The sequence below is a fragment of the Oncorhynchus kisutch genome, linkage group LG1 (genome assembly GCF_002021735.2).
Source record: "Oncorhynchus kisutch isolate 150728-3 linkage group LG1, Okis_V2, whole genome shotgun sequence".
Lineage (NCBI taxonomy): Eukaryota > Metazoa > Chordata > Actinopteri > Salmoniformes > Salmonidae > Oncorhynchus > Oncorhynchus kisutch.
The window spans coordinates 64,925,188-64,949,690 of NC_034174.2; the positions used below are offsets into that span (position 1 = coordinate 64,925,188).

The window sequence follows — 24,503 nt, forward strand, 5'->3', positions numbered from 1 at the left end:
CAACAACACTGAACAAGTAAGGTATGTCGTGCTAAGACTGGGCAGGTACTCTGCCTGTCTTTACATGTCCTTGTCGGAGCAGTTTTACAGCAACACTTACATTTCACAATGTGATTTTTGTTTTGAGATCTTGTACATCTGGCTTGTGTTCAGTAGGCACAAAGCATAAGAAAATGGTCTGAAACAGGGAGGTAGTACAATCTGAACCTGTCCAGTAAGAAGCGCTCGTTGTGCCTGTTTGACAACAGGGCAATTCCACACCTGGACAGCCCGGAAATATTTAACGTATCTCAGATTGGTCTGGCAATTCTCACATAGAAACTTTGGGAGGAAGAATGTTTGACATGCTTTTTACATTTGTATCACAAACCATTAGAGAGTGGCAATTTTAGGCCTTTTTAGAATATAGGGCCTACATTCCTCCTGTAAGACCCTATGAGCTGTGAACCGTACAAGATAACATCTGTGTCCAAATAACCATACTAGCGTACAAAATAGTATGCGTAAAAAGAAAGTGTTATAGTTAGGGATGCAAGATATATCGGTGAATGTATCGGGATCGGCCGACATTAGCTAAAATTGCTGACATCGGTATCGGCCCAATGTCTAGGTTAATGTTGATGTTAAACCGATGTCAAAGCTACCGTGCATACTTTTATAACATGACATGACGTAATGACACCACGTAAAATTTTGCGCTACACATGCAACAAATCAAATCAAATCAAATTTATTTATATAGCCCTTCGTACATCAGCTGATATCTCAAAGTGCTGTACAGAAACACAGCATTCCTAGCCTAGCCCGCAATGTCTGCTGTGTGGATCGAGCAGTCATTTGAAAGAGTAAGAAGATTTCAGCGAGACAACTCAAAGGTAAAGTCCATTAAAGCCAAGATAATGGGATACATTGCCCTTGACAATCAACCATTCTCTGTCGTGGGTGATGTTGGCTTTCACCGACTGGTCGAGCACCGGTACACACTACCAAGTGCGCTATTTTTCAGATGTTGCCCTACCGGAGATACACAGTAATAGCGTCACTGTTATTAGCTTCACAACATACATACTATGGAAGGCAGTTTGGGTCATTGCGTGTAAAAAAAAAAGATACAGTAGCACTGTCAAAGCTGTACAAAAAAAGTCTGCAAACACCGGCCACGAACGATGTGTTTACAATACAGCTTTGGTAATAAAGCATCATTTGTTCGACCGCAACTTCTGGGGTAGCTAGCTTTACCTTGGTAACTAGTTATCACCAATACAACCAGCCTAAAAACAATGACCAGTGGAAACTGCAGTCATTTTCATTATTCTTACAAGGATTCCTAAATCACTGCCAAGTATTAGCTAGGTTGCCACTTGTTGTTCGCCTATTGAAATTGAACTTGAGTTCATGAAAATAAATAGCTTGTCAGCTACTTAACCCTGTTGCCCAAAGCTAACCGCAAAGTCCACTATTGTGGCTAATCATTATTGTGGCTAGCTTCACATAGATGGGTCCGACCACCATTAATCAAGTAAGAACTGTCTTATAAATTAGGGTTGTTTTAGATGACACCTAGCTATATAGTTAGCTCGCTAACTACTGAAACAGATGTCATTTTGCTATGTTTTTGGGGAAGAAAATTGTTTGCATCCATGAGCTAGCTAGCTTTTTTTTATGACCAGTACTGTAGATGCGTGAGACAACTTTACCAGCATCATAGCATACATATCGATGAATCGTGAAATGCGAGTGATAGTGTAATCAATGTGTAATAACTACGTAAAAAATTTATGAAGGTGGAAAATTATTTGACGTGCAGTCATATTCAGGTCCTGATTTGGTCAAATAGTGTTATTTGATGTGTATCTTTGACACACAAAGACCCAAACGGCGTTCCATAGAAATCCTGGTTGAGGATGAAACGAGTGAACAACAAAACAGCACAGCATGTAAGGGAAATAAATATGTTTTGATTATGTTTTACTAGTAATGGGGACATGAGTAATGCCAACAAAATAACATTTTGGTGTGTGTGTAACCTTTATTTAACTAGGCAGTCAGTTAAGAACAAATTCTTATTAACAAGACTGCCCGGACGACGCTGGGCCAATTGTGCGCCATCCTATGGGACTCCCAATCACGGCCGGATGTGATACAGCCTGGATTTGAACCAGGGACTGTTACGCCTCTTGCACTGAGATGCAGTGCCTTAGACCGCTGTGTGTGTGTGTTAACTATTTAACTGTACTAGAATACTTAAAAGGCTGCAAAAAATGTAAATATCGGCTATCGTTTTTTGTTGGCCAGGAAAATATCGGGTATCGGACATATGTTATATCGGTGCATCACTAGTTATAGTATGTGACATTTTGAAAATAGCACTCCGAATGTGTTGCAATTGCGTTGACTCCCACCATTAGTTTATTTTGGTACAGCTCGTCAATTTATCTGAGTATCAGCTGTTAGACACGTGAGTCAGAAAAGATGATTGAATTCTACTAGATTAGTGCTTGGTTATGTTAGGGCAGGAGATTCTGTATAAACACAAACTCACATCATTGACAACTTCCTTCACAACAGCTCTGCGAAGCATAAGAAGTATGAATGTCCTGACTTCTGCAGATGCCGTATCACCGTAAATGTTGCAAGGCCAATGCAGAAGTTGGATTGACCATGCAGAATGCACGTCTTTCTCCAGAATGTGGTCTCTCCTGCTAATTTGTGCACATTCATTGTTAAATAACTTGATTGTTAGTGTCTATCAATTCCCCATTACATACAGTAGATCACCAGTAGTACAATTACTGGTCTGCGTGCAAATGTAGGCATATAAATGTGTCCATTTGGGGATCTGATCGTATTTCTGATTGGCTTAACGCACCACCACTAATGAGCTGTGGAGCTTCTCAAAGTAATGTTTTCTTCACATCAGACAGCAAGCAAAGTCTTGTTTTTACATGAATTGAGAATTACAATAGTTCCTAAAAGTTTTCAAAAGATCTTTCCAGCTTTCTCCCTTTCGATAACCACTCAGCATGAAAAGGAAAAATGTCATGCTCTGATCCAGTGGAAATGTCATACAATAGGACTACTTAATGACTTCTTATCCGTTGCGCAAATAGCCTACAGGAAACTCTGAAGGCCCAGAATAATTTATCATATATCCCATGTTAATAGTTGATACATTTCAAGTTCGTTGCAGACAATGTGATTCATAGGATATTTATTATCAGGATATTCTCTACCTGCAAGCTACAATGTTTTTATTTGTTGGCTTTATAGGCAATTTTTACATAGTTGGCAATGGCAATATAAGTAACTTTTTACAATTGTATCATTTTCATTTGGATATAATTTAGATTAACCACATGACAATGATTTTGAAATATGAAGATGTTATTATAAATGAGATGAAACAGTTTCACGAAAATATGCACATGAAAACTTTAACTGGCACGCAGATCGGTAGAAATGGTAAGATAAATTGGTATTCACGTGAGAAAGGTTGCCGATTCCTCGTGTAGCCCATTACAGGCAACTTCGGGAGAGTAATGGCAGAATCTGCGAGTCAGTAGAAGTGGGAGGAGAATGGTCGGGTTAAGTTAGAGGTTTTTGTTATCTTGATCTCTGGCTCCCTCTTGAGTCATTTGTCTTATTTCATCAAAGGTGTGCTTAAGGCATCAGACAAGCTCTATGCATAGCTAGTTGATTTTATTAAAACACAGGGTGTGTCCTATATATTGAAAAATACACATTTTAACATTTCGACCAATCCAAATAACATGCAGTGGAACATTCCAGCGTTTTCAGGGTCCACATCTGTTGGCTCTATCAGGACCATAGCCTAGTCCTACTGTATTTGCCAACGTCTGCACTGTGGTGGTTACCACCACTAAGTTCTTGGAATGCGCTGCTTACATTTTACATCACAGAGGATGCATTAATTCATCAGTTCTCTACGGCCAAGAACGCATTCATGCATTTACGTAGGCTGTAGTGCAGTATTAATGACTCCCAAGCTTTCAGTTCTACCGCTAGCTCCACATCATATTTACATACGCATCAATGTAGGTCTACCTGAATAGTTTATCAGCCATGCGGTTGTGACTAATTGGCACTTAGCAGTCCCTGACTTTCCAGTATTTGGCCATGTCTATCTCCATCTCTGTTCCCAATGCAGTTCAGTACCTGAATGTGTGATGCATGGTGCGAAACTCTGCATTCATTGATCAGTTCAATGAGACGCGCTTCCTCTCCCACGGCAGACCAAAGTGCCTTCCTGCAGGCAATCACTGCAGACAAACTGCCAAGTACTCCGGGCTCCCAGCCAGCTGCCACACACACACGCACACACACAAACAAACGTGGCTTACTTAATGACATGTCAGATGCCTCCAGCCGGGCCATCCAGAACTATACTGCCATTTTAACAACTCAAGAACAATTTTCTTTGTATGTTACGCACCCAGTCTAATGCAGTCTGGCCCATTTCTGTCTTCTCTCACCAAGACAAGTCTATGATGTTGGTTATATGAGCTCTAATATCAGATTGTTTTCTCTCAGGTCGTTGGCACCACAGTCATTCCCACCATGGTGCAGAAGTATCAGTCACCCATCAGGGTGTACAAGCAGCCTTTTGAGCTGGTGATGGAGGTAAGTGTTACTCTACCCTAGACTCTTGACCTCCATTGACGCCCCACATGAATATTAGATAGTGGTGGTTATGCAACGGTAATGAATGGGTCGACAAGACAACCTCTAGGAAGTGGTTGGTAAGGACGTTAGGGCAACCCTGTCCTTCATATGATTGACTTGAACTTGACAACATGGTTGTTTGAGATGTAGCCTAGGTCTAACAAATACCCAGGCAGTAGTGGTTGGGTTATGTAATGGTAATGAATGGGTCCCCAAGACCACCATGAGGGAAGGGTTGGTAAAGTACGTTAGGGCAACCTTGGCTTCATATTGAACATGTGTGCCACATGATGTGTGGTCGTGTTGCACTGTTTTATTTATTTATTTTATTTTACCTTTATTTAACCAGGTAGGCTAGTTGAGAACAAGTTCTCATTTACAATTGCGACCTGGCCAAGATAAAGCAAAGCAGTTCGACAGATAAAACGACACAGAGTTACACATGGAGTAAAAACAAACATACAGTCAATAATGCAGTATAAACAAGTCTATATACAATGTGAGCAAATGAGGTGAGAAGGGAGGTAAAGGCAAAAAAGGCCATGATGGCAAAGTAAATACAATATAGCAAGTAAAATACTGGAATGGTAGTTTTGCAATGGAAGAATGTGCAAAGTAGAAATAAAAATAATGGGGTGCAAAGGAGCAAAATAAATAAATAAATTAAAATTAAATACAGTTGGGAAAGAGGTAGTTGTTTGGGCTAAATTATAGGTGGGCTATGTACAGGTGCAGTAAAACTGTAGCGTACGAAACTAGCTGCCTGGGTCTAACATGCACTAGCAGTCATAATACTTTGATGGTCTTCGACTGGTCTTCTTGACTGATCATTTGTAATGTACCAAGCAGACCGCTCAAGAATTGTCAAGCCAAGTCCAGTCCAGGATGCACAAATCTCTTCTAGTCCATCTAGTATGTAGACAACTCAAACCTCCACACCATCTCAGGCCATGTCCGTGCACCAACCCTTTTAATATCTCAATAGTAAATGGTGGGCACTGTTATGTTGAACAGAAGTACCACTGCTGAATTGGTTGCTGGTCTGTTTCCTCTGTTAAATGCAGCACCTGTGCAGGCTTTTGGTGAGTGAATGTCTTCTGGCTCCTATAGTGTGCTTGAGTTGTACTCACTCAGATAAGATGAGGGGATGCGTGCAGTACACAACCTGGAAGTATAGACGTAGCGTCTGCCTCGGTCTGTATCTCTCTCTCTGTATGTCTATCACTTTCTCTCTCCTCCATTTTGCCTCAATGAGTATATGTACACAGTAATGCGACCTATTGTGCATAGTCAGATTAATATAATAGTTCGGTTAAAACGTTTACATGCTTTGCAAGAACAATTTCCTTAATAGTCTTGTTTCCATGGAGACATCTGAAATCGGGCTACCTGATGGCACTCTGATAAATGCAGGAAATCCAAAATAAACATTCTACCACAGCGACCATGTTATTTTTGGGAAGCATATTTAAATCTGAAAACTACTTTGCATATATTCAGCTGTTCCAAACTCACTTCACTCACGCTAAAGAGGGACTCTCACTCGGCTGGTGCTGGCACATGCGCAGATCAAGCGCACAGCTGGATTTAAAACCAGGTGTTGTAATCCGCGTATGCGTACATAGATTTTGACCTTGAGCCGACGTACGGCGTTTACATGACTATTGCATAATATGCCTACTGCCTTAACCAGTTTAATATCAAATGATTACTGTAAACGTTAACGCACTCACTGTCCTTCTCTTTTTCATTCTCGTTTGCTCCATCTTTCTCCCTATTTTGGCAACTCTTCCTCCCCCTCTCTTTCTATCTCTTCTCAGCCTCCAGAGCTAGAGGACAGGACTGTCAGGCAGGGCTGTCACAGAGGGTTCACTGAGTAAACGGTTCAGTGGCAGATGAGCAGTGGAAAAACACTGGCTTATTCCGCCTCTCCACAGTACCACAGTACAGTGGCTACAGGCCGGGAGGCACATGTTCACTACATTAAACTGTGTTATGGTGGGTTATCAGAATAATTCACTGTGGTAACTTACTAGTGTTACTTCATGACCGTGTTTCACATAGCTAGGAGGAGGACGATAATATATAATTTTGGTTAACCATCTCATCTTGCTTTACTTAATAGGTGTTGTTACTCAGTTTTCATTGGAAAATCAAGGTTGGCCAACTTTAAGACCTGTGACTATTTCCAGAAGACATGCAATCAAGGCATTGTTTTTAGTTCAATCTCATTTAACTGCGCTTCAATTGAATGTGATTCAATAAACTATTTTGAGTTTGGCTATTGTAGCCATGCATGCAGGTTTTATTTGCTGCCTCAAATAAGCTTTCTCCATTAAAGTGAAGAAGAGGCAAATCTCCTTAGCGCTGGCCTTGGTGAATGGTGGGCAAGCACTGGACAGGGGGCTATAAATAGTCGGTGAGTGGCAGCTGCTTGAACACTACACCTGGGGGACAGCAGGGGAGGAGGAGGGGAGGGGGGCTGGACTGAAATGGCAGGAAAACCACATTGGGCTGCCTGAGGGGCATCCAAGCTGGGATGAGCTGCCTTAAGGCTTCGGTTCGGCTAGGTGAAACGATTTGATGTTGCTCTTAAAAGACCTTCACTTGAAAAACGTGAAATAAGCTGCAATAGTACTTTGTCCATCTTGAGACGCTGTAGCCAGTATACACTTCCTCAAAATAGTCAGAATTAATGTAACGCAAGAGATCTGTCATTAATTTTGACGTTTTTCCTGAGATCTCAGTCATGCAATTTTATGTTTGGTGCAGTATTTCTCAAGTGAAAAAAATTGCATGAAAACGAGTTGTCTCTTGTTGAATGACAACAAACACTTGATTGAATCATCCCTACTGTTGACCAAACATCGACGAAGTGGCCAAGACTTCACTACCGTCTTCGGCTTGCCTCGAAATGTTTGTGTGTGTGTGTGCACAAACAGCCCCCCCTCCCCCCACAAAAACACTTTGCTGAAGACCAAAACGAACAAAAAATTCACAAAATATCATGATATAAGCACAAACTGTTATGACCTGTCAAATGGGAAGCATGCAGATGCCTTTAGAGTCAGATGGGACGGGTTCTGTTAAACTGGGGCACTAGCAGAGGGGTAGAGAACCAACATAAGTAGCTGAGGAATCAAGGCAGAGGGTTATTTGGCAGGAAAAATGGTTGAACGATGCACACGTTTATGTGCAGATACAAGTGGTTCACTGTGTCTTAATGGCCAATTGTCTGTCTGTCTCCTGTATTTTCAAAATTTGATATCTCTTCAACAGGTCGGCCTGACTCAGTTGTCAGAATTCTGTAGCCTAGTAGAAGAGGTGGTTCACTATGCCACGTATTCTCTAGCCTATTGTCTGCTCTTTTCTTTATTGATGTGCGTGGTACATTTACACTGACTGATATGGCCCCTCCTAAAGCTGGTGCATTTGAAGAGGCAGTTTGATATATTCTCTCTCCACGGGGAAATTACAAATTGGCAGACACTCTGGGTATTTTCTGTATCAAAAAGCGGCTGAGATGGTGGTCCCCCCATCTGGGCGGCGTAGAGAAATGTTAGCATTTTTAAGACAATTTCCTGCAATTATACAGATTTCTCCATCGAGCTAAGAGATTGTTGCAGGTTTAAAGCAATTTCCTGCAACTCTAAATATTCTGCCATGGAGCTGAGAGACTGAGGGGGGGGGGGGGGGGGGATATTTACTGAACAGGACATTGCCCTGGTGTTATTGATGCCCTAGTGAGATCACAAAGCCATGCAAGCTGTCTGTCCCTGCTCTGCTCTCAGCTAACTCCTTGACTGCACCTATTTGAGTGTCCCTACTTTGTGCCACACCTTCATGCAGCATAGCTGTGGGCGTGCACTGCATGAGAATGTACGTGTGTTTAGGTGTTTTTGCAGGGCCCGTGTGATTTGATATGTCGTTGTGGGTGTGTTTATAAACAGTGCTGTGTTGTCATCAGATTCTGTTTAGTATGACAAGGCTTGCAGTTCGTCTTTCAACAGACTTGAAAGTTGGCCAACATGGCTTTTCATTCTTTAAGGGATTTTATTTGGCATTTTGCTTTGAGGAATGTTGCATGTCTCTTTCTCTCCCTGTCCACTTTTCTTCCCTGTTTGGAAACTGTCAGTCTTCTGAAACACCCTCTTACCGTCTCTGGAAGGAGAGAACTGAAGCGCTACATTCCTCTGACTGTCAATTACCTTTTTAAACGCATTCCTTCTAGAAGAAATACAGCCTCTTTCTTTGCTGTGCCTCAACCACCCACTCAAGGCAATGACAGGATTGAAGGAAAATGTTTCCACCTCCATCAATGTTGCTATTAGGCTCAAATGAATGTATTAACAGCATCATGATGTCTTCTTTTTTTTAAGTATTAAAATGGTTCTATCCCGCTTTGACTCGGGGCAATTTGAGAGGAGTTTAGTTAAAGTAGGCCTACGTTGCATTAAATCGCTTTTTGAAATGAAAAACCATGTGTTTGTATTTGATACCATTCTGCTCCAGCCATTACCACGATTGGGGAGCCCATCCTCCCCAAATAAGGTGCCACTAACTTCCTGTGCTGTGCCCATGTAGGCCCCACCGGGCCTTCACGACTGGACTACCGACGTTATCTGCCCGAGGGAGTTATCCAACTGGCCCCTCCATCGCGACGTTACCTGAATGACCATCTGCGGCCCGCTAATCGTTAGCTGTCTTAACGGCTGCTATCTGAATAAGTCTATCGGACAATTTTTTGGGGGTCACTATAACTATATCTATTTTGCCAATTGGATTGATCCCCTCTACCACACGGAATCCCACTAATCTACCGACAGAAACGCACGGGGTGGCTAAAAACAGACCTCCATCCTATGCTAGCTTGCTACCGATGGCCCGGCTAGCTGTCTGAGTCGCCGTGACCCCAACCAACCTCACTACTCACTGGACCCTTATGATCACTCGACTAAGCATGCCTCTCCTTAATGTCAATATGCCTTGTCCATTGCTGTTCTGGTTAGTGTTTATTGGCTTATTTCACTGTAGAGCCTCTAGCCCTGCTCATTATACCTTATCCAACCTTTCAGTTCCACCACCCACACATGTGATGACATCACCTGGTTTCAATTATATTTCTAGAGACAATATCTCTCTCATCATCACTCAATACCCAGGTTTACCTTCACTGTATTCACATCCTACCATTCCTTTGTCTGTACATTATATCTTGAAGCTATTTTATCACCCCCAGAAACCTCCTTTTACTCTCTGTTCTAGACGACCAATTCTCATAGCTTTTAGCCGTTCCCTTATCCTACTCCTCCTCTGTTCCTCTGGTGATGTAGAGGTGAATCCAGGCCCTGCAGTGCCTAGCTCCATTCCTATTCCCCAGGCGCTCTATTCTGTAACCGTAATAGCCTTGGTTTCATGCATGTTAACATTAGAAGCCTCCTGCTTAAGTTTGTTTTATTCAATGCTTTAGCACACTCTGCCAACCCGGATGTTCTAGCCGTGTCTGAATCCTGGCTTAGGAAGACCACCAAAAATTCTGAAATGTTCATCCCTAACTACAACATTTTCAGACAAGATAGAACTGCCACAGGGGGCGGTGTTGCAATCTGCTGCAGAGATAGCCTGCAGAGATCTGTCCTACTATCCAGGTCTGTACCCAAACAATTTGAACTTCTACTTTTAAAAATCCAACTCTCTAAAAACAAGTCTCTCACCGTTGCCGCCTGCTATAGACCACCCTCTGCCTCCAGCTGTGCTCTGGACACCATATGTGAACTGATTGCCCCCCATCTATCTTCAGAGCTCGTGCTGCTAGGTGACCTAAACTGGAACATGCTTAACACCCCAGCCATCCTACAATCTAAGCTTGAACCTACCAGGTACCACCCCAAAGCTATGAACACGGGCACCCTCATAGATATCATCCTAACCAACTTGCCCTCTAAATACACCTCTGCTGTTTTCAACCAAGATCTCGGTGATCATTGCCTGCATCCGTAATGGGTCAGCGGTCAAACGACCTCCACTCATCACTGTCAAACGCTCCCTGAAACACTTCAGCGAGCAGGCCTTTCTAATCGACCTGGCCAGGGTATCCTGAAAGGATATTGATCTCATCCCGTCAGTAGAGGATGCCTGGTAAAAAAAAATGTAATGCCTTACTCATCATCTTAAATAAGCATGCCCCATTCTAGAAATTTAGAACCAGGAACAGATATAGCCCTTGGTTCTCTCCAGACCTGACTGCCCTTAACCAACACAAAAACATCCTATGGCATTCTGCATTAGCATCGAACAGCCCCCGTGATATGCAACTTTTCAGGGAAGCTAGAAACCAATATACACAGGCAGTTAGAAAAGCCAAGGCTAGCTTTTTCAAGCAGAAATTTGCTTCCTGCAACACAAACTCAAAAAAGTTCTGAGACAGTCCATTGAGAGTAAGAACACCTCCTCCCAGCTGCCCACTCCACTGAGGATAGGAAATACTGTTACCACCGATAAATCCATTATAATTGAGAATTTCAATAAGCATTTTTCTACGGCTGGCCATGCTTTCCACCTGGCTACCCCTGCCCCGGTCAACAGCACTGCACCCCCCACAGAAACTCGCCCAAGCCTTCCCCATTTCTCCTTCTCCCAAATTCTGTCAGCTGATGTTCTGAAAGAGCTGCAAAATCTGGACCCCTACAAATCAGCCGGGCTAGACAATCTGGACCCTTTCTTTCTAAAATGATCTGCCGAAATTGTTGCAACCCCTATTACTAGCCTGTTCAACCTCTCTTTCGTGTCGTCTGAGAATCCCAAAGATTGGAAAGCAGCTGCGGTCATCCCCCTCTTCAAAGGGGGGGACCCTCTTGACCCCGCTGCTACAGACCTATCTATCCTACCCTGCCTTTCTAAGGTCTTCGAAAGCCAAGTCAACAAACAGATTACCGACCATTTCGAATCCCACCATACCTTCTCCGCTATGCAATCTGGTTTCAGAGCTGGTGCACCTCAGCCACGCTCAAGGTCCTAAATGATATCTTAACCGCCATCGATAAGAAACAATACTGTGCAGCCGTATTCATTGACCTGGCCAAGGCTTTTGACTCTGTCAATCACCACATCGTCATCTGCAGACTCGACAGCCTTGGTTTCTCAAATGATTGCCTCACCTGGTTCACCAACTACTTCTCTTCTTTGTATACATCAATGATGTCGCTCTTGCTGCTGGTGAGTCTCTGATCCACCTCTAAGCTGATGACCCCATTCTGTATACTTCTGGCCCTTCTTTGGACACTGTGTTAACAAACCTCCAAATGAGCTTCAATGCCATACAACACTCCTTCCGTAGCCTCCAATTGCTCTTAAATACAAGTAAAACTAAATGCATGCTCTTCAACCGATCGCTGCCTGCACCTGCACGCCTGTCCAACATCACTACTCTGGACAGCTCTGACTTAGAATATGTGGACAACTACAAATACTTAGGTGTCTGGTTAGATTGTAAACTCTCCTTCCAGGCTCACATCAAACATCTCCAATCCAAAGTTAAATCTAGAATTGGCTTCCTATTTCGCAACAAAACATCCTTCACTCATGCTGCCAAACATACCCTTGTAAAACTCATCCTACCAATCCTCGACTTCGGTGACGTCATTTACAAAATAGCCTCCAATACCCTACTCAATAAATTGGATGCAGTCTATCACAGTGCCATCCGTTTTGTCACCAAAGCCCCATATACTACCCACCACTGCGACCTGTACGCTCTCGTTGGCTGGCCCTCGCTTCATACTCGTCGCCAAACCCACTGGCTCCAGGTCATCTACAAGACCCTGCTAGGTAAAGTCCCCCCTTATCTCAGCTCGCTGGGCACCATAGCAGCACCCACCTGTAGCAGGGGCTCCAGCAGCTATATCTCTCTGGTCACCCCCAAAACCAATTCTTCCTTTGGCCGCCTCTCCTTCCAGTTCTCTGCTGCCAATGACTGGAACGAACTACAAAAATCTCTGAAACTGGAAACACTTATCTCCCTCACTAGCTTCAAGCACCAGCTGTCAGAGCAGCTCACAGATTACTGCACCTGTGCATAGCCCATCTATAATTTAGCCCAAACAACTACCTCTTTCCCTACTGTATTTATTTATTTTGCTCCTTTGCACCCCATTATTTCTCTCTACTTTGCACATTCTTCCACTGCAAATCAACCATTCCAATGTTTTACTTGCTATATTGTATTTACTTCACCACCATGGCCTCTTTTTGCCTTTACCTCCCTTATCTCACCTCACTTGCTCACATAGACTTATTTTTCTACTGTGTTATTGACTGTATGTTTGTTTTACTCCATGTGTAACTCTGTGTTGTTGTATGTGTCGAACTGCTTTGCTTTATCTTGGCCAGGTCGCAATTGTAAATGAGAACTTGTTCTCAACTTGCCTACCTGGTTAAATAAAGGTGAAATGTATTGGGGGCCGATTAGGCCTATGTAGCATGCTGTTATACAATATCACTCCAATTAGTTTGCCTTTGCACCCCTCCGAAGAAATAGAGGAAACACTGAACATTATTTCAAAAAGATAAGACCGCTAACATTTGAGATAGTGTTCCCAATGTGAGATAGTGTTCCCAATGGGAGGAGAGAGGGATGTCGAGACTTGTTGTTCCAGGTTAGAGGACTCTGTCCTCCTTGAAACAAACAACTGCTATTTCCCCTACGGACTACATAGGTTTTTTAAGTTTTGCCCTTTGTGGGAAATTGAGTTTCTCGCCTACTTTGGGAACAAACACGGTTTGTTGTTTCAGGTGAAGAGAGGCTCTGTGTTCTGATTTGAAGCAACCAACTCCTCCCTCTCCCTCAGACTCCAATAGTGTCCAGATGAATTAGAGTAGCGTGGCTCAATATTTAGCAGACGACACCAAAAGCAACTTAGAGTACAGAACATACATTGTTAGTGGGTCTAGCCTATGTGTTTGTGATCCCTGCAGGAATTGAATCCACATCCTTTGGATTGCTAATGCCACGCTCTTACCAACTGAGCCACAACAGACAGGGGGATGCACTAATCCACTAGATTAGGACACAGCACCACCGGGCCATTAGGGAAGGAACAGAGTGTCCCATGCCAGCCTGCTGCACATCTGGGCACGGTCAGAAAGGTGATTTTTAGCGTGGCCGTAAGCCTAGCCTAGTCTAGCATGCCCATTTTTTTAAGTGGAGGGTTGCGCTAGGCTAATCCGCTAGGACAAAACGCCTCAGACCTTGGGAATGAACAGTGTGTCCATTGCCAACCTGCTGTTGCAGCTGCACATCTGTGCACCGTTTGAGAAGCGGAAGAGTCCTCTTTTTAGTCAAATCCTCTTTGGGTTGCAGCCTTGCTACCTCCGCACACTCTAGCGGATAGAGATAGGCCATCGCAGGGTAATCTCCCTTAATATTTAATGGAAATGTCTGTTTTGCCATCAGCCAAGCATCTGTGTGGTATAGACTACTGATGCAATTTCCATGACACTAGTGAATTAAGTAGCTTTTCCACGAATTAATGTCATTGGGCAGATGGTTGTAGGCTAGTGGATAGTAGCCTATAGGCTAATAAGGGTTGGAGCTCTGATACTGTATCAGACAGCATCACGTTTATGCAGATGGCGTGAGAGACGGAAGGGAGGAGAGAGTAGCCTATGTTTGTCTGTGTGGTCCTGATGAGTGGATTTTCAGGCCAGATTCCAAGAATTTCTGCATATAATTTTAACCTTGTGGGGCCCTGTTTTTGGTGGACTCTACTCACTTTCGATATAATTTGTCTGGTAGAACAACACAATTTAAACGTCATCTCAGAATTTAGAACTTTTCTCACCTCAACTGTCTTACTGTCTTCAGAAGGTTTTCACACCCCTTGACTTTTTCCACATTTTGATGTTACAGCCTAAATTGAAATGGATTAAATCAACTTTTTTTTTTGTCACTGGCCTACAAACAATACCACAAGGTCAAAGTGGAATTTTTACAAATTAATTAAAAATGAAAAGCTGAAATGTCTTGAGTCAATAAGTATTCAACCTTTTTGTTATGGCAAGCCTAAATAAGTTCAGGAGTAAAAAATGTCTTAACAAGTCACGTAATAAGTTGCATGGGCTCACTATTTGAAATAATAATGTTTAACATGTTAGATGAATGATTAGCTCATCTCTGTACCCCACACATACAATTATCTGTAAGGTCCCTCAGTCGAGCAGTGAATTTCAAATACAGATTCAACCACAAAGACCAGGGAGGTTTTCCAATGCCTCGCAAAGAAGGGCACCTATTGGTAGATGGGTAAAAATAAAATCAGACATTGAATATCCCTTTGAGCATGGTGAAGTTATTTATTACACTTTGGATGGTCTATCAATACACCGTCACTACAAAGATACCGGTGTCCTTCCTAGAGGCCGACCGATTATGATTTTAACGCCGAAACCGATTATTGGAGGACCAAAAAAAGCCGATACCGATTAAACGGCCTATTTGAATTTTTAAAATATATTTTTTTATTACTATTATTTATATATTTGTAATAATGACAATTACAACCATACGGAATGAACATTTTTATTTTAACTTACTGTAATACATCAATAAAATCAATTTAGTCTCAAATAAATAATGAAACATGCTCAATTTGGTTTAAATAATGCAAAAACAAAGTGTTGGAGAAGAAAGTAAAAGTGCAATATGTGCCATGTAAAGAAGCTAACGTTTAAGTTCCTTGCTCAGAGCATATGAAAGCTGGTCGTTCAATATTCCCAGTTAAGAAGTTTTAGGTTGTAGTTATTATAAGAATTCTGACTCGTCGTCTATTTCTCTTATACCTTTTGTATTTCATATACCTTTGACTATTGGATGTTCTTATAGGCACTATAGTATTGCCAGCCTAATCTCGGGAGTTGATAGGCTTGTCATAAACAGTGCTGTGTTTCAAGCATTGCTGGCAAAAGGAGTAAAGTTTGAATTAATGCTTACGAGCCTGCTGCTGCCTACCACCGCTCAGTCAGACTGCTTTTTCAAATATCAAATCATATAAATATATATAATAAACACACAGAAATACTAGCCTTTGGTCGTTAATATGGTCAAATCGAAAACAAAAAGTTTATTTCAGTGAAATACGGAAGCGTTCCGTATTTTATCGAACGGATGGCAACCCTAGTCCTGTATTAGTGGACCAATATAGCCATCATTTCTTTCTTCCCCTCTCCAAACTTCTAACCGCAGCTATGGTCAACATTGTATTTACTCCACAGTACTAACCTAATTGACTGAGTGAAAATGAAGCCTGTACATAATACAAATATTCCAAAACATGCATCCTGTTTGCAACAAGGCACTAAAGTAATACTGCAAGAAATGTGGCAAAACAATTCACTTTTTGTCCCTGAATACAAAGTGTTATGTTTGGGGCAAATACAACACATTACTGAGTTCCACACCATATTTTTAAGCATAGTGGTGGCTGGCTGGCTGCATCATGTAACGGGTATGCTTGTAATCATTAAGGACTGGAGATTTTCAGGCAAAGCTAAGCACAGGGGAAATTCTGTAGGAAAAACTGGTTCCGTATGCTTTCCACCAGACACTGGGAGATGGTTTCACCTTTTAGCAGGACAATCACCTAAAACACATGGCCAAATCGACACTGGAGTTGCTTAGATGGAGAATGTTCCTGAGGGTCCGAGTTAGTTGTAACTTAAATCTACTTAAAAATCTATTGCAACACCTGAAAAATGGTTGTCTAGCAATGATCAACAACCAATTTTAACAGAGCTTGAAGAATTTGGAAAAGAATAATGGGCAAAATGTTGTACATTCCAGGTGTGTGAAAAACTGAGACTTACCCAGAAAGACTCAGCTGTAATCACTGCTAAATATGCTTATACAAAGTAATGATTCAGGAGTGTGAATACTTATGTACATGACATTTAATATTTCATTTGCAAAAATCTATAAAACATGTTTTCACTTTGTCATTATGGGTTATTGTGTGTAGAAGGGTGAATGTTTTTGTTTTAATCCATTTTGAATTCAGGCTGTAGTATGAATACTTTCTGAAGGCACTGTAGCCTTTTCTCTCCACTACGATTCTACACTGAGAATCAGAGGCTTGGCTGTAGAAACCTCAGAACCTATAGAATTATGAAATCATTGACAAGACGTCCAACCCCTCTACCCTACAAAATGAGGCTTCTGAATTTATACAGTAGTACATGTGGAATCTTTAGGTAGAGGCAATGTCTAGGCGTATATGTTGTAAAATATAAAGACCTTTTGTGGAGAGGGTTTAGATTTCACTCGAGGTTTGCGGGTACTCAACTCCCCTTGGGCCAAGGCAGCACTGGGTGTTGGATTGGCTATGAAGACGCAGTGCATATATCTGCAGTGTTTAACCAGCTCATTATGAGGATAACAACTGCTCTTGGCAACCGCTGGACAAAGCTGATGTCTGTTGACTAGACCCCAGTCAACTGGTTCCAATTTGCTCCATCTTTCCTCTTTGTCCTTTCTCCTTGGAACCTCTCTCCTTTTCACTTTCTCTCTGTTTCTCTCTCCCAATCTCTGTGCGGTGTGTGTAGTCAGCTGGCTGGTTAACCTTTTTTCTTTCTTACTTTCCTCCCTCTCCTTGTCACTTCTGTTTCTCTCTCTCTCTCATTTTCTCACTTTCTCTATGTGGGATGTTTGGCTTCAGTGTAAAGGTGTGCCAACAGTGCAGCAGGTCTGGCCTATGGCCAGCTTAATCAAATAGGCCTGTTTGCTGCCACGCTTGGTTGTCCCTCTGAGCTTCTCGCACCATACAGTCCCTCCAGGATTTCGCAAAATGTTTTTGTGATATCTGCGGCCAAAAATGCTTGATTTTGCGGCAGCTTTTCTGAAATTCTGCGATACATTTTGCAATGTTTTTTTTCACGTAAATTTTATATAAAGCAATAAAAAGTCATATGTGCGCAGTTTTTTTTTTGCCAAATTAGATTTATTTATGTTCATTGTACTGTCTATCAGCCATCAACAATCACCCATTTTAGCACGTGAATACGCTGACAGGCCAGGGGAAAAACTTTGTTTTTGGATTGGGCCATTTTCCACCTTAATAGTGCAGTAATTGGTCAAAATTACAAACCTGCTTTTGATTTGGACCCTTTTATGCTCTAAAAGTGCGGGGATTGGTCAGAATTGCGAGCGCTCGTGTAATCTGCGCTAATTGGTTGATTTCTGCATTGAATTATGCGATCGCGGAATCCTGGAAGGACTGACTATAGTACACACAAACAAATGTTATTAAAGCAAGCAGATTCTTGCAGATCCACTAAACGCACATCTCCCCAGCCCAATGGAAATATAATTTGAAACCTGAAAACCAATCGGACTAGATTAAGTTAACCTCACTGTCCTTACCCCTTTACTCACTATGACTCAAAACAACGGCGCCGCAGAAGGGGTAGAAGGAGCGGTCTTCTGGTCAGCCTCCGTAGACGGGCACATCGCCCACCGCTTCCGAGTATACTACTCGCCAATATCCAGTATCTCTTTTGACAACAAGGTGAACAAAATTCAAGCAAGGGTTGCCTTCCAGAGAGACATCAGCGATTGTAACATTCTCTGTTTCACGGAAACATGGCTTACTCGTGATACGTTATCAGAGTTTGTACAGCCACCCGGTTTCTTCACAAATCGTGCCGACATGGAAAAAAAAACTTCTCTCTGCTAAGAAGAAGGGCGGGGGTGTATGTCTTATGATTAACGAGATGTGGTGTGATCATAACAACATACAGGAACTCAAGTCCTTTTGTTCACCTGACCTAAAATTCCCTACAATCAAATGCTGACCGCATTATCTACCAGGAGAAGTCTCCCCAAGCAGACACCTCGACAGCACTGAGCGAACTTCATTGGACTCTATGTAAACTGGAAACCACATATCCTGAGACTGCATTTATTGTAGCTGGGGATTTTAACAAAGCTAATCTGAAAACAAGGCTCCCTAAATTTTATCAGCATAACGAATGCGCGACCTGGGCTGGCAGCATTCTGGATCATTGCTACTGTAACTTCCGCGACGCATACAAAGCCCTCCTTTCGGCAAATCTGACCACGATTCCATTTTGTTGCTCCCAGCCTATAGACAGAACTAAACTGCCGGCCCAGACGGCATCCCTAGCCAGCTGGCTGGTGTGTTTACGGACATATTCAATCAATCCCTATCCCAGTCTGCTGTTCCCACATGCTTCAAAAGGGCCACCACTGTTCCTGTTCCCAAGAAAGCTAACTGAGCTAAACGACTATCGCCTCGTAGCACTCACACCCGTCATCATGAAGTGCTTTGAGAGACTAGTCAAGGATCATATCACCTCCACCCTAGACCCACTCCAATTTGCTTACCGCCCCAATAGGTCCACAAACACAATCACACTGCCCTAACCCATCTGGACGAGAGGAATACCTATGTAAGAATGCTGTTCGTTGATTACAGCTCAGTATTTAACACCATAGTACCCTCCAAACTCATCATTAAGCTCGAGACCCTGGGTCTCGGCCCCGCCCGTGCAACTGGCTCCTGGTCTTTGACGGCCGCCCCCAGGTGGTGAGGGTAGGAAATAACATCTCCACCCCGCTGATCCTCAACACTGGGGTCCCACAAGGGTGTGTTCTCAGCCCTCTCCTGCACTCCCTGTTCACCCATGACTGCGTGGCCATGCACGCCTCCAACGCAATCGAGTTTGCAGACGACACTACAGTGGTAGGCTTGATTACCAGCAACGACGAGACGGCCTACAAGGAGAAGGTAAGGGCCCTCGGAGTGTGGTGTCAGGAAAATAACCTCACACTCAATATCAGCAAAACAAAAGAGATGATCGTGGACTTCAGGGAACAGCAGAGGGAGCACCCCCCTATCCACATCAGCAGGACAGTAGTGGAGAAGGTGGAACGTTTTTAATTCCTCGGCGTACACATTACGGACAAACTGAAATGGTCCAACCACACAGACGGCATGGTGAAGAAGGCGCAACCGCTCCTCTTCAACCTCAGGAGGCTTCAACCAAAAGCACTCTCAAACTTTTAGATGCACAATCGAGAGCATCCTGTCGTGCTGTTTCACCACCTGTACGGCAACTGCTCCGCCCACAACCTTAAGGCTCTTCAGAGGGTAGTGCGGTCGGCACAACACAACACCGGGGGCAAACTGCCTGCCCTCCAGGACACCTACAACACCTGATGTCACAGGAAAGCCAAAAAGATCATCAAGGACAACAACCACCCGAGCCACTGCCTGTTCACCCCGCTATCATCCAGAAGGCGAGGTCTGTACAGGTGCATCAAAGCTGGGACCGAGAGACTGAAAAACAGCTTCAATTTCAAGGCCATTGAGTGGCTGCTGCCAACATACTGAATCAAATCTCTAGCAACTTTAATAATTCAAAATTGGATGTAATAAATGTGTCACTAGTCACTTTAAGCAATGTCACTTTATATAATGTTTATATACCCCACATTACTTATCTCAAATGTATATACTGTACTCTATACCATCTACTGCATCTTGCCTATGCCGTTCGGCCATCGCTCATCCATATATTTATATGTACATATTCTTATTCATTCCTTTACACGTGTGTGTGTATAAGGTAGTTGTGAAATTGTTAGATTACGTGTTAGATATTTCTGCATGGTCGGAACTAGAAGCACAAGCATTTCACTACACTCGCATTAACATCTGCTACCCATGTGTATGTGACCAATAAGATTGGATTTACAGGTGGACCTGCTTACCTCCAATTTCTAAACTAGCTTGCTGACCTGACTAGCTGTGCTCTGTCTAGTAGTTTCTCTGGCCCAGTGTAGAAGAACAACTCCAGTATGACCTGGCAGCCGTCTCATCCCATCCCTCATCCTGACCCACTTCCTTCATCCCTCTTCCTCCATCCCAGATCTAGGCTATTTCAGCTCTCGCCACATTCTCACCTGAAGTGTTGTAGTTTCTCTCTTCATCTCTGTCTCTAGCTGTATTGTTATTATAATCTCTTTACCATCTCCTATAGGCCCCTAAGCCTGGGGATTGTCCATTTATTATCTCAATCCATCCTGTCCAGCGTGTCACCTTTCAGGCTTTTGTCATTAGGATTTCAACAGTAGTAGGCTAAGTACAGCTGTTTCATTCCTATGTTGACCATGTGAGCTAATGGGAATTCAAGTGCACTTACTGCGCTAATGAGAATTTTATACAAGACGGAGCCATTTTCCCATTCTTTCGGGTTAGGCTAGAGGTCTTTTTAATTGAGGTTTTAGAAACATGAACTCATTACATATTGCCTACAGTATTATTTCCATTCTCTGTGATGCGAGGTATTTATGCATTATGCAGAGAGTTGCATTCTCCCCTGTGGCTGGCGTCATGACTATATTTTGGTTCGGAATTGTTCCTCCACACACTTTGTGAATGAGTCTGTCAGCAAGCAGCATCCGCCTGCAGACTGTAATTCACTTCGTCGGATACAGTTCTGCGTCTGCCAGAGACTGGTTGTAGCCCCTAGAGAAGCGCTCTGCTCTGTGAGGCAGCATTGATGAGACTGACTCTGGGCCTGCTATGTGCGAGTAAGCTGTATTAATCAGAGTTTCTATCAACTGACTCTGGGACAGTGAGAATTATCCTGATCTGTTTCACTTATCACAGGACTCCCCATTGCAAGGTCGAGATGCTGCGACGACTTATCGACGACAACCCTCCCCCACTCCAACGCCTCGCTCTACCAGCAGTAGCACACACACACACACACACACACACACATGTCACACAATTGACCGTTAGCGTATTCTGCTGCACCTGTATGGTGCAGTCTACGTAGAGCCAAGCTGCAGTCAATGTGACTCACTACAGACGTAGGGAGCCAGTGTGACGTTAATAGGAATATGATTAACCTACATATTCCCATACAGTGTAATGTTTGTGTATGTGTGTACATATGTATTGTATACCAGTATGTAGGCTAGGCTATATGTACAGTGTGTGAGTCCTTCCCCCATCCTGCGTCTTCACTTACACAAACACAATAACACACACTCTCCTTCTGTGCCGTTATTTCCCTCTGACGCAGTACACCACAAATCACCTGCGCCCTGCTCCCCCGGTCTTCCTCGTTGTCCCATGCTTCACGACCCATAGCCTCCTGACACAGCAGCCTTTATTTCCAGGAAGCGATGACACGCTCAATGCAGCCTCTGCACCATTCACTAATACAGTCAATGGAGTTGCTCCACAGCCAGTGAGGATGGGAAGAAATTATGAAAAGAGGACCAGTTTCCAAAGGCTGTCAGCAAAAGTGCCAAGTTGTTTTCTATAACTAGTCATCGGGGATGGGAAGATGTTATAGAGCCTTGTCAGCTCGGGGATTCGATCTTGCAACCTTTCGGTTACTAGTCCAATGCTCTAACCACTAGGCTACCTGCCGCCCAAGTCCTGTGTATGTTGCTACAAGCTTGGCACACCTGTATTTGGGGAGATTCTCCCAAGCTCTGTCAGGTTGGATGGGGAGTGTTGCTGCACATCTAATTTCAGGTATCTCCAGAGATGCTCAATTGGGTTCAAGGCTCTGGCTGGGCCACTCAAGGATATTCAGAGACTTGTCCCGAAGCCACTCCTACGCTGTCTTGGCTGTGTGCTTAGGGTCGTTGTCCTGTTAGAAGGTGAACCTTTGCCCCAGCCTGAGGTCCTGAGTGCTCCAGAGCACTCTTCATCAATGATCTCTCTGTACTTTGCTCTGTTCAGCTTTCCCTCGATCCTGACTAGTCTACCAGTCCCTGCCGCTGAAAAACACCCCCACAGCATGATGCTGCCACCACCATGCTTCACTGTAGGGATGGTGCCAGGTTTCTTCCAGGTGTGACGCTTGGCACTCAGGCCAAAGAGTTCAATCTTGGTTTCATCAGACCAGAGAAGATTGTTTCCGATTGGTCTGAGTCTTTAGGTGCCTTTTGGCAAACTCCAAGCGGGCTGTCATGTGCCTTTTACTGAGGAGTGGCTTCTGTCTGGCCACTCTACCATAAATGCCTGATTGGTGGAGTGCTGCAGAGATGGTTGTCCTTCTAGAAGGTTCTCCCATCTCCACAGAGGAACTCTGGAGCTCTGTCAGTGACCATCGGGTTCTTGGTCACCTCCCTGACCAAGGCCCTTCTCCCCCGATTTCTCAGTTTGGCAGGGTGGGCCAACTCTAAGAAGTTTCTTGGTGGTTCCAAACTTCTTCCATTTAAGAAAGATAAAGGCCACTGTGTTCTTGGGGACCTTCAATGCTGCAGACATTTTTGGTACCCTTCCCCAGATCTGTGCTTCAACACAATCCTGTCTCGGAGCTCGACAGACAATTCCTTCCACCTCATGGCTTGTTTTTTGCTTTGACATGTACTTTCAACTGTGGGACCTTATTTATATAGACAGGTGTGTGCCTTTCCAAATCATGTCCTATCAAGTTGTAGAAACATTTAAAGGATGATCAATGAAAACAGAATGCACCTGAGCTCAATTTCAAGTCTCATAGCAAATGGACTGAATACTTGTGCAAATAAGGTATTTCAATTTTTATTTTTATTTTTTATACATTTGCGTGTATATGTTGTGTGTAGATTGCTGAGGATTTAAAAAAAAAAATAAGAATAAAATGTAGAAAAAGTCTAGGTCTGAATTAGAGGTCGACCGATTATGATTTTTCAACACCGATACTGATTATTGGAGGACCAAAAAAGGCCGATGCTGATTAATCGGCTTTTTTTGTGTGTGATAATGACAATTACAACAATACTGAATGAACACTTATTTTAACTTAATATAATACATCAATAAAATTTGCCTCAAATAATGAAACATGTTCAATTTGGTTTAAATAATGCAAAAATAAAGTGTTGGAGAAGAAAGTAAAAGTGCAATATGTGCCATGTAAGAAAGCTCAGAACATGAGAACATATGAAAGCTGGTGTTTCCTTTTAACATGAGTCTTCAATATTCCCAGGTAAGAAGTTTTAGGTTGTAGTTATTATAGGAATTATAGGACTATTTCTCTCTATAAAATGTGTATTTCATATACAGTGGGGCAAAAAAGTATTTAGTCAGCCACCAATTGTGCAAGTTCTCCCACTTAAAAAGATGAGGCCTGTAATTTTCATAATAGGTACACTTCAAATATGACAGACAAAATGAGAAACAAATCCAGAAAATCACTTTGTAGGATTTTTAATGAATTTATTTGCAAATTATGGTGGAAAATAAGTATTTGGTCACCTACAAACAATGCAAGATTTCTGGCTCTCACAGACCTGTAACTTCTTCTTTAAGAGGCTCCTCTGTCCTCCACTCGTTACCTGTATTAATGGCACCTGTTTGAACTTGTTATCAGTATAAAAGACACCTGTCCACAACCTCAACCAGTCACACTCCAAACTCCACTATGGCCAAGACCAAAGAGCTGTCAAAGGACAGCAGAAACAAAATTGTAGACCTGCACCGGGCTGGGAAGACTGACTCTGCAATAGGTAACCAGCTTGGTTTGAAGAAATCAACTGTGGGAGCAATTATTAGGAAATGGAAGACATACAAGACCACTGATAATCTCCCTCGATCTGGGGCTCCACGCAAGATCTCACCCCGTGGGGTCAAAATGATCACAAGAACGGTGAGCAAAAAATGTCAGAACCACACGGGGGGACCTAGTGAATGACCTGCAGAGAGCTGGGACCAAAGTAACAAAGCCTACCATCAGTAACACACTACGCCGCCAGGGACTCAAATCCTGCAGTGCCAGACGTGTCCCCCTGCTTAAGC

The 24,503-nt window shown here is 43.1% G+C and overlaps 1 protein-coding gene across 9 annotated transcripts in view; it reads left to right on the top strand.

Moving 5' to 3' along the window:
- The window catches only part of LOC109888435 (SEC14-like protein 1), a 71,896-nt gene that overhangs the window by 11,904 nt on the left and 35,489 nt on the right, over positions 1–24,503 (top strand). For all 9 annotated transcript variants that reach the window (XM_031829864.1, XM_031829856.1, XM_031829881.1 and 6 more), the window contains one exon: positions 4,552–4,641. In XM_031829864.1, coding sequence (XP_031685724.1) covers positions 4,579–4,641 — 63 coding nt within the window. In that variant the 5' untranslated portion in view covers positions 4,552–4,578. The remainder of the gene's footprint in view (positions 1–4,551; positions 4,642–24,503) is intronic.